The 10,885-nt window shown below is 41.7% G+C and overlaps 2 protein-coding genes across 2 annotated transcripts; one reads left to right on the plus strand and one right to left on the minus strand.

The window, feature by feature from the left end:
* Positions 1-5,133: 5,133 nt before the first annotated feature.
* Positions 5,134-5,869, minus strand: LOC115686372 (uncharacterized). Its single transcript, XM_056307478.1, has 2 exons — positions 5,702-5,869; positions 5,134-5,523 (listed from the first exon to the last, which is right to left on the minus strand). The coding sequence occupies exons 1-2, from the start codon at positions 5,867-5,869 to the stop codon at positions 5,134-5,136; spliced, it is 558 nt and encodes a 185-aa protein (XP_056163453.1).
* A 1,370-nt stretch (positions 5,870-7,239) lies between these two features.
* Positions 7,240-10,161, plus strand: LOC115686373 (putative F-box/LRR-repeat protein At3g18150). Its single transcript, XM_056307479.1, has 6 exons — positions 7,240-7,352; positions 8,776-9,008; positions 9,235-9,452; positions 9,541-9,663; positions 9,779-9,934; positions 10,033-10,161. The coding sequence occupies exons 1-6, from the start codon at positions 7,240-7,242 to the stop codon at positions 10,159-10,161; spliced, it is 972 nt and encodes a 323-aa protein (XP_056163454.1).
* The last annotated feature ends 724 nt before the right edge of the window (positions 10,162-10,885 follow it).

Genomic DNA, 10,885 nt, shown 5'->3' on the forward strand with positions numbered 1-10,885 from the left:
TAGAAATGTTGCAAGTGGCTTGAAGGAGTTATGTCGAGAAAGTGTCGAGGCTCTTCAACGTGCAGTTAAGAAATTCTATAAGTTCCCCACTTGCTGCATATCATAAATTGTCTAAACCGTCACTGTATGCTTGGATGGAGGTGGAGCACTTGTCCCATGCTTCACATGTTAGATCTACTCATTGTCTGACGTGTAGTCAAGAGAATGTATAGAATTAATTCATATATACCTTGTGATGCTATGAAGTGGATCTTCTTGGTTTTATCGGGGATGATAAGCGTTGGGGTATTTTTCCAGAGGACGCAATTCAGATAATGTGGGAGTCACTGGGTTTGCGAACCTGGGTTATCCATGGAACTTGAACGATGGTCGATTTCTTAGCGGTTATGTCTTTACAATTTTTAGTTGTGCGGTGAGTTTGGAAGGCATTATTGAGAGACACGATAGTTTCGTCAACGACTAAGCTTGAAAACATGGTGACAACAAAAGAAGTTGAAGAGGCAACGAGGTCTAATGACTTAGTGATGTTGGTATGGAAAATCGAGTTTATGCGGTGTTTAGTGGAAGCTGGAGATATCATTGGTGACCAATATCTTTGTGTCAAAAACTGTAGGTCAAGAGAAGATGTGACAGCAAAGAAGCTTTTTGCAGTGGAAAATCCAGCGGACATGTGGACCGAGTTCATTACTCTAGGATAGTCCAACTTCAAATTGGGCCTGTTAGATGTTTGTAATGGTTGAGTGCCCATCGGGGCATCGAGAGAGCCGGCATAGATAATGGGCATAATGACTAAACATCGGGCCAAGGTGGAGAATTGTAAAATTATGTCTCGATTTTGAGCTCGTGAACGAACCCTATCCAAAACCCAACCGTGTGATTTACATTAAGAAAGTCTTGATTGGACTTTTGGTTGACCGAACATAAGAAATAACAACAGCCCAACCTTGTTGGACTTTTTGCTTCCTTTTAACCTACTTCTAATGGACCGTAAGGGACTGCTGGAGTTTTGGAGATATTGTCCGTACATCTTCCACGGTGAGCGTGTGCCCGAAAGGAAGTCTAGGCGGATTTGCTGGAACTTCTGAACGAGCATCCTAATATGGGCTTTAGATCAATGTCAATTTTGGATAGACGTCTTGACACTTTTTCGTGCCTTAGTGCAGAAGTAGAATTCCGTCATTTGTTTTTGACTTTAGGGGTGCTGTATCAATGTATAGTCTTATTAGATGTTCACGACTTCTGCTAGTGCAGCGCACAAATTGCATACTTTACGTAATGAGTACTGATAGATTCTCCAGTTTCTTTATGTTGTTGAAATGAAACCATTACTCGTACAATTGGAAAACAACCATCATGTGGTTTTTGCATTAAATAAGGAAAGCATATTGTTTAGTATCATGCCGTCTCTTATTCTGTCTCTCTTCCATAGCTTTATTAGAGAAATTTAACAGGAAAACAACTTTAGTGGCCCCGATGACGGCTTTCTTCTTCAATTAACATCCTGAACCCGGATCCGGCGCAGGTGCCGGTGGGTTGCCTCCATATTGTAGTTTGTAGTCATCCCACAATTCGTACACAGACTTCCCGAGCAGCTGCACGAAGAAAGCATCGCTATAGTAATACCTCATCATGGCATTTAGGTCGGCAATGAATCCGTCCCTGAGCCCGCTACAGTACTCCAGAAAGTATGCCGTAACAGCATATCCTTCGTCCCAACTCGAGCCCGACCCCCTTGGTACCCAGTCCTTCGACGGCCATCCCGAGGTCAACCTGATGTAATCAGCAACACCAGTGATAAGGCCGCTCGGGGCGGCACCATTGGCAGTCCATTGCCAAACGCGCGTGCTTTCATGATACAGAATTCCAGTGAACTCGGCTTTTACGTCGCCAATATAAGCCTGAACATAGTCGGCGTTTAGAAGAATCTGGTTGCCTCTGGTAATGGCGACTTGGAGGGGGTAGCTTCCGAGTCCACTTCCCTGAAAGCTCGTGACGATTGCCTCTATAAACGAGTAGTTCTGCCCTCCTCCTAGGGTTTGCTTGAAAGTCTTCAAAACGAAGTTCGAAGCCTCAAAAAGAGTTAAGCTAGTGTAAGACGCCCCGATCTCATGCTTGAACCTAGTGTCCGGGGTGCCACTGGTGTTGTCAAATACAACAGATTCGATCCCGACCACATTGGTTGGTTTGAGAGCAATCAGGGTGATGAGAAGAACAAAGAGCTTCATGGGGCTCATGTTGAAGAGGAGCTACAACTGAGTTGGCACTTTGTGGTCTTGCACATTGCCCTTAACGAGCGTACTGCTGTCTTTTTATAAGGTGTCTCAGCAATGAAAAGTCCGGAAGTCAGTTGAACTTTAGTGTTGACTTTGGCCATCCTCGAAGTTTTTTGAGAGCTGGCAGGCCTCATTGGTTCTGTCGCATAGTTTGGACATCTCAGATGTAACAAGGAGGGGGTAACTTCAATTAATGTGCAGGAAACATAACTGTTAACTATGAATAATCACCCAAATATGTTAAATCAGTAACAATTTGCCTAATCCTTTTTACATTCTGTCGTCGAGTTTGATCTCTAACACAAAGGGAGTATCCTTAATGAGTAAAAAAATTTGTGAGAGACATGGAGACCACTCAATAACTTTATCCAAGAGAGTCGAGAGTGTGAGAAAACTCTTTTCTTATGATTGGTTCTTATGGATGCGGGTTTAATCTAGGAGTGGGAAATACTAATGAAAGAGCATGATCGAGCAATTATAATACCATCTTTGCCCATTATAAGGAAATCATCTCGTCGATCTCTTTTCATAGAGCATGCATGCAGCGGAATTACGTAAATCTGCTCTATTCACATTTTATTTCAGCAACACATTTCTTACTCAAATCGTTTCGATTGCACACGCTTCCATCCTAGTTCTAACAAACTCAATGATCCTTTTAAGGTTAGTCAAGATACAAAAGTGAGCCAGGTCCTTACCAAAAAAAAAAGTGAGCCAGGTCAAGCCAGTATAGATACTATGCTTATCCAGATTCAACCCAAATGTAGAATTTACCTGCTGTACATACCACCTCAACTTAACGGCGAGTACCCAAAATTACCATATCATATCCACACACTCGCATTATTTAGATCCTTTATATATGGATCGAAAATTTCCTGGAAACATGATACCGTATATATGCATCGAAATGAAGTTGATTTGGGTTGCCAATGAACAATATTTTGCGACACAAATAAATTGCAATGCTATCGGTAATAAGAGGATCCATTGAAAATTTGTATATATTGTTTGCATCGATAGTTAGATAACTAAGAAAATTAACTCTTCTTGACAATTAATGAGGGGTAGTGATTCTTGTATATTCTTACCGTAATCTTCATTTCAGTCGAATGTAAACAAAAGCCTATTGAGGATTAAAATTACCCACGGTTGTATGGAAGGAGGGAGACTCGTTTCGGTTATGATTTCTTCTTGTGATCTCACATGATGAGTGCTTTTCTGTGTACTAAGCATACTCGTATTCCTTCGTGTTGTACATCCAACGTCTGTGATGAAGAGTTTAGGGTTTTACATAATACCCTCAACCGTCTGCCATCAAGAGTTCAACGCAAGCGACAGTGTCACTGATGCGACACGTGATCATAAGTTTTCGACATATTTAAGGTTGTACGGAAGGAGGAAGACTTATTTTTATTATTACTATGCTCCAAAAACCGAAATCATTACAATAATTCATGAACCGATAATTTTCCTCAGTGACAGACCAACTATCATGTATAAATCAAGCAGAAGCATCATATTCTTTGTGTTGTACGATAGGACTACTTGTGCTTATGTTGACGATGATAACAACAAACGAGCAAGGTTTATATAGAATATAAAAAGATGACTGAATAGTGGATATGTCAATAAATCTGACAAAATTATCGTATTAATTAACTACCTATGTGGAATCCGGCACTAACAAAGGAAGGAAAAAGATATATAATAATTTCATTGGTATATAATTTAAAGTTGGACGGGAGTAATGTTTATTGCATAAAATCTCGAAAAATAAATTGCTTTACTATTACTTGAATTCAATATATGCATAAATTATAAATCAACATATTTCTCAGAGAAAAATATTTATATGTTATTATGTTGACCCCAAAAAATGACCGACTCTTGAAATCGTCGAGAATGAAATTCGGCCAACAAGGAGGCCTTCAGGAGTTAAGTTGGTTGACGAAGCCATCGACAGAATTATAGACAACAAGCATTAACAAATTGTTGCCAAGTGTTGAAGCAGAATGATCGATTAATGGAACGGAGATCTGCTCGCATGTCAGTACAAAGATGTAGCTGCCAAGTAGTGGTGCCAACAAATTCGATTGTAACTTTTTATATATAACTTTTGCTAAATAATTGGAGCCACGTACGGCACGTGTAACTCAATAACACTACTTGTAAGTATCCGTCGACAAAGGGCTATCTAAACCCACATTGTATTTTACTTGCCCAAGCGATTACAAAACAATTATTATTTCTTACTTTCTAGATTTTATATTTTCCAATATCGTTTACTTTTCTGTCAACAATTGTTCCTAGTATTCATACGTATCATATACTTTTTCTATCCAAGATCAACAAGGACCCTCCAGGACCTTTGTCAATTAAGTCGATCCATCAAATTTAAAGGACATTTCACTTTCTTGGAGAAATATCTTTCGGCACAATGATGGGACGGCTTTTGTTATGACTGAGGACATTGCAATGGCAACAATTAGGGTTTCGGATCATTGTCAAATTTTGTTAGTTGTCTAACCCTTTTTTCATTGCTTAAGTGCAGAAGTAGCATTCTGTTATTCGTTCGACTCCTAGGGTGTTGTATCAATGTACAGTTTTGTAAGATGTTCAAGACTCTTGCTAGTCCATAGCACGAATTGCGTACTTTTCTTGATGAGAATTCTGTATTCATGTTTTTTGGATAGATTCTGTAGTGTCTTTATCTTTCTGAAATGAAACCATGTCTAGAACAATATCATCCATCATGCGGTCATAATTCTAGCATATGTTTTATTTCCATAACAGGAAAATTAGAGAAATTTAACAAGGAAACAACTTTAGTAGCCCCAAGGACGGCTTTCTTCTTCAATTAACATCCCGAACCCAGTGCCGGTGCAGGTGCCGATTGTAGTTTGTAGTCGTCCCACAATTCGTATACAGACTTCCCGAGTAGCTGCACGAAGAAAGCATCAGTATAGTAATACCTCATCATGGCATTCAGGTCGGCAATGAATCCGTCTCTGAGCCCATTACAGTACTCCAGAAAGTACGCCGTAACAGCATATCCTTCATCCCACCTCGAGCCCGACCCCTTCGCAACCCAGCCTTTCGACGGCCATCCCGAGGTCAACCTGATGTAATCAGCAATGCCAGTGATGAGGCCGGTCGGGGTGACACCATTGGCAGTCCATTGCCAAACGTGTGCGCTTTCATGATACAAAATTCCAGTGAACTCGGCTTTTACATCACCAATATAAGCCTGAACGTAGTCCGCATTTAGAAGAATTAGGTTGTCGCTGGTACTTGCGACTTGGAGGGGTTGCCATCCGATCCCATTTGCCCTAAAGCTCTCGATGGTTGCATCTATAGACGTGTAGTTCTTCTCTCCTCCATAAGTTTGTTTGAAAGTCTTCAAAACGAAGTCCGAAGCCTCTAACAGAATGATGCCGGTGTAAGACGCCCCCGATTTCTTGCTTGAACCTAGTGTCCGGGGTGCCGGTGGTGTTGTCAAATACAACAGATTCGATCGGACCGAACCCGATCACATGGGTTGGTTCGAGAGCAATCAGGGTGATGAGAAGAACAAAGAGCTTCATGGGGTTCATGTTGTAGAGGAGATACAACTGAGTTGGTACTTTGGGGTCTTGCACATTGCCCTTAACCACCCTACTGCTTTCTATTTATAAAGTGTCTTAACAATGGAAAGTCCGGAAGTCAGTTGAACTTTAGTGTTGACTGAGGCCGTCCTCGAAGTTTCTTGAGAGCATGCAGTGCTATGGCTGCTGTCCTTTTCGACGGTCAAACAAAGCCTTACATGCGGCGTTGCTTATGTACATTGTTTGAACCCTTCGAAGGGAACAAGATAGAGGTGGTAATACATATGTTCAACTATGAATAATGACCTATGACCAAAAAAAAACACTATGAATAATGACCAAAACTAAGTTAAATCAGTAACAATTTGCGTCCATCATTTCAATTGTTGCAATTACAACTTTTGACATGTCCAATGCTTATCCTCAAATAAGAAATATCAAGATTGATCTAAGTAGAAGAGAATTAAATAGATCAGGCTGCGTTTTTTTCAAGGAAAATGATTTACCGGTAAATGTTTTCATCGCCGTGTTTATTTGGGAGAGAATAAGCTAATCTAGGAACATGATTTCGCTAGCGATTCTTCTAGCTCCAGCCTCCGAAGTGCATGTTCTTCTTGCCCTCACCTATCGAAAGAATCTGTCATGGATGGTGCTTTCCATCTTGGTACAACTAACAAGTTGCAAAGACCTTTAGGGTTATCCGTGGCACGGATTTTATCTCATTTGGAATCCGATCGATAATGAAAATGCAAGGAAATCCGACCAATACTAGAAAAGTCCAAGTCGAACTCTTGGCAACAAGATTGTGGGTGATGCAAAATAGAGAAACTAATTTTCCCCAGAGACTTCTTTTCCTTATTGAAGTTGCAGTCCATGTTAACGTCGGAGGAGGGCTCATAGTTTTCTGCATATAAATATTTTGTTATTGAATTTGGTCTCTGGTGCATAGATATGTGTGAAAACTAGAAAGAGTCATAGAGAGCACTGACAGTCGTCGTTCAAGAGAGTTGAAAGTGTGAGAAAACTTCTCACATTTCAATACCTACATATTGCATCTCCCCAATCTAGAAAAATCTCATTTGCCCTCATGCACACTCAAAATCTACACCCAAAACCCTCTCACACTTGCCCTTTCTCTCTCCTCACACGTAGTAGCTACACCCTTGCCCTCAGCCGACAATGACACCCGCGCTACTGCGAGACCACACGAGCTCAGCCAGTGCTCGTGGCTCACAATCACCATGCCCATGCGAGACTAACGAGCGTTGTGGCCAGCCACAAAGCTCGGTCAGCGACCTTGGCAGCCAGATCGAGGTTGTTCGACCATGATATGGCCTTGAACATGCGTTGCGACCTAAGTGGTCTCAAATCTAAGGTCGATGCCAGCCTCTGAAGGAGCGCTTGCTGAAGAGGGGTTAGACATGGTGACGGTGGGTAAATGTTTGGTTTTTGGAGATATCCGTGGAAGATTAATTGCTGATTGTCCAAATAGGTTATGAATGCTAACATCTGTACACTACATTATCTAGGCAAGTGTCACGAAAGTTGAACGATGTCAAATAACTTTTTTTTCAGTCTATTTGCACCTAAAGAGCTTGACCTAAAGCATAATCAACGTGTAGACACCTTCTGATAGGAGGTTTACAGTAGACAGCTATCTAAAAAAAGTGAAATCATTACCATATGCACAACTCTCTCATTTGGTTATAATGTTTCCATACAATCTATGGAGTATTAGGCATCAAAATTCAGAGATTAAATGAATATGGATAGATACATTACTAAATCTTTATTTTCCCAATTGAGATGCTTCAAAAGGTTATGTTCATAAGTAGTCGAAACAAATTTTCTCGAATTGACAGGAGTAGTACAATGCGAAACAACTCGACGCTTTATAAAAAACTTAATAAATTTTCGGTACCTTTTTCGTTTACAATCAACCTCACCCAAATTTTATCATTTCTCTGCTAAGCAATCGACATAGTTTGCAGAGCAACTTTGGCTATAGCTCTTACTAAATCGTCATTTTGGAATCGAATTCTCAATCTAAATAGAGACACGCATTGCTTAAGCACCCTTAGCAAAACTGAGGTGATCACGACTTTTACTTCCTTTGCTAGTTTTGCACTCAGCGATCTTCAATTTTTCTCCAGAATCTACTTCTTGATTTCCATTAGCAAATTGAGTTATGTAGTACGTGTGCTGAGTTGAAGGTAATGGACTTAAGTTTCTTAAGCCACTGGCAATCTAATTTTTAACCTTAATTTGTTATCTTCTTGATGAATTAAGTATCTGTAAGAAATTACTTTCCCCTTGCTTTATAATTCCTATGCTTCCAAGACTATATTTTGGTGAAGATTGGGAAAAGAAAAGTCTGACTTTCTGAGTGGCAATCAGCATGTTCAAAGATTTAAGCTTTGAAATGTTCATTGAGCACATGAAGACACTTGCTAAAGCTTACTAATGTTCAGTGCAGGAAGAGATGGATACAAGATCTGTTGGAAACAGATGCGGAAAAAACAAATACAGAACACGGGGATTTATATGGTTCGATCACAACGTGATCTACATCCACGGGCGAGGCAAGACAAGATTCCACTATAATCAAAGAGAGTACAATTTTCAGAAGTCGAAACAACAACAAAAAGCTCACGGCTCACAAAACTCTCCTGAAACAAAATTCTCTCTGTACATCAATGAGAAAACCTAGCCGCGGTATAAATAGTGCTCCCCAAATCTCAATTTTCTCCCCAAAATTCTCTCGGCCCAACCCTCCGCGTCATGAACCAAATCTCAATTTTCTCTCCACTTTCGGGTCGCACAAAAAATATGTCGGGTCGGGTCATCAACCGGACCGAGTACATAAAATTCAAGACATATTTAACAAGATCTATAATCCATAAAGCAAAGTTCAGGAAGTTGAATGACAACCGAAATCCCAGCTGCACAAGTTTATGTGATCTGCCTGAAGCGGTTCTCCTGCACATCCTAAGTTTTCTTCCAACGAACGATGTCGTGAGAACGAGCGCCTTGTCCAAAAAGTGCGAACACTTATGGGTTTCCGTTCTGAAGCTCAACTTCAATGAAAAGGAATTCTCCCAGAGGTTGCGCTTCATCAACTTCGGGGAGAGAACGTTTTTGCTTCACGGTCTATCTCCCCTGAAAGTCTTTTCTCTCTGGTGTTCCATCCATTACAATATCTCCCGCATCAATGCTTGAATCACTTCTGCTATAAGGCGCGATGTTCAGAAGCTCCGGTTGTGCCTTGATGTAGACAAACGTGCTGCCGTAAGTTATAGGTTACCATATTGTGTACTTAGGTGCGAAACGCTAACAGAATTGCATGTAGAAATGAGTCGTCATGTCTTCATCAGTTTGTCTGACGAAACTTAAGGCCTTAACTCTCATGTGGGTTGAATTCGCGGACGAGGATTCGGTTGAAAAGCTACTTTCGGGTCCTTCCCTTGAGAAGCTGTCTCTTGACTACTGCATATGGTGGAAGCTGCAGGCTCTTCATATTTCAGCTCCGAAGCTTTTGAGCTTGTCCATTGTTGAACTTGAATTTTGTACGGATTTCAGATGCGATTGCCGGGTATTTATCAATGGAGCTAGTCTCAAGTCCTTTTACTATCATGGCGAATGCGCATATGACTATATCTAGCTCATCCGCGCTTGTTAAGGCTGCTATCTCCGTGGATCATCCGTTCGAAGAGAAGTCGTACCAATTCTCGTTCCATGGATACAAGCTCTTAAAAGATGTTGCTAATGTACAAAACTTGACTTTGTCTTATGACGGCCTTCAGGTATACTCCTCCGAACACATGTTTGATTCATTGTCATCATTCTTCAATGTTTGGATTATATCTGATACTTCAATTGGTTTGATCTAATCTATGAACCTCCTGACATTTTCCTAAGGATTTGAACGAAAGAAAGAACTTCCTCAGCTCGTTACCCGTCTTTGCTAATCTTAAGAAATTGGAATTGAACATGTATCGCGCATGCTTGGAATCTAGAGCACTTCAAACAATTCTCAGCAAATCTTCTTGTTTGGAGAGTCTTGAGTTCCTCTCGGTAACCACTCCGTCCCTACTCTCTTCCTTTTCCGTTAGCATTTCGTGTTACTAAAAGTTCCGTGATCTCATTTAATTTGGTATGTGATTTTGATTAAGGGCCTGCTTGTGGAGTCCAGAACGGATGAAGGGATACCGGATCCAGTGCCTCGGTGTTTCCTGTCGTCGCTCCGAGAGATTACAATTCGCGACTTTCATGAGGATGATGATCAACTTTTAGCTGTATGAGTTATGCTTAGGATGGCTAGGGTTTTGGAGAAATAGTTATACATAGTTCCGAGCATTATGTAGGGCGTTCTCCAGAGAAGTTGATGGAACGCTTGAGAGAGATCCCTAAGGCTTCATATCAGTGTACGATTTTGTTAGGGCCCGTTTGGCAACGTGCCAAATAGTGAAAATTTATGTTCTTTTGTTTCCAGAATCAGTTTGAGAACAGAAATCTGTTTGTTAAAATTTTTGTGCCCGGGCACACTTTTTCAAAAAATTGGTCCCAGAATCAGTTTTGGAACAGAATCAAGAAGCAAAAAAAATTAGCTTTTTTATTCTGGAACAATTTTTCCGGAACCGATTCTTCTTAGTTTTCTTCATTTTTTTTTATTTGTTCTTCATCTTCTTCCCGGCCCACCGCCGGCCCGCCGCTGGCGACCGACCACCGGCGACCAGCCAGGACCGGCGAGGGTGGCCCTCAACGCCCCCAACGACGGCGAGGTCGGCCCCCGACGACGGCGAGATCGGTCTTGCCCAGATCTAGCGAGGCCAACCTCGCCGTCGCCGGGGGCGGCAACGGCGAGGTCAAGCCTCGCCCGGCCAAGGCGAGGCCGACCTTGCCGTCACGGGGGGTGGCGACGGCGAGGTCGGCCTCGCCAGATCTGGGCGAGGTCAAGCCTCGCCCGGCCATAGCGAGGCCAACCTTGCCGTTGCGGGGGGTGGCGACGGTGAGGTCGGCCTCGCC

Source organism: Syzygium oleosum, unplaced genomic scaffold (genome assembly GCF_021117445.2).
Source record: "Syzygium oleosum isolate NSW1041296 unplaced genomic scaffold, Sole_v2.1 Sole_v2.54, whole genome shotgun sequence".
In the NCBI taxonomy this organism is placed as follows: domain Eukaryota; kingdom Viridiplantae; phylum Streptophyta; class Magnoliopsida; order Myrtales; family Myrtaceae; genus Syzygium; species Syzygium oleosum.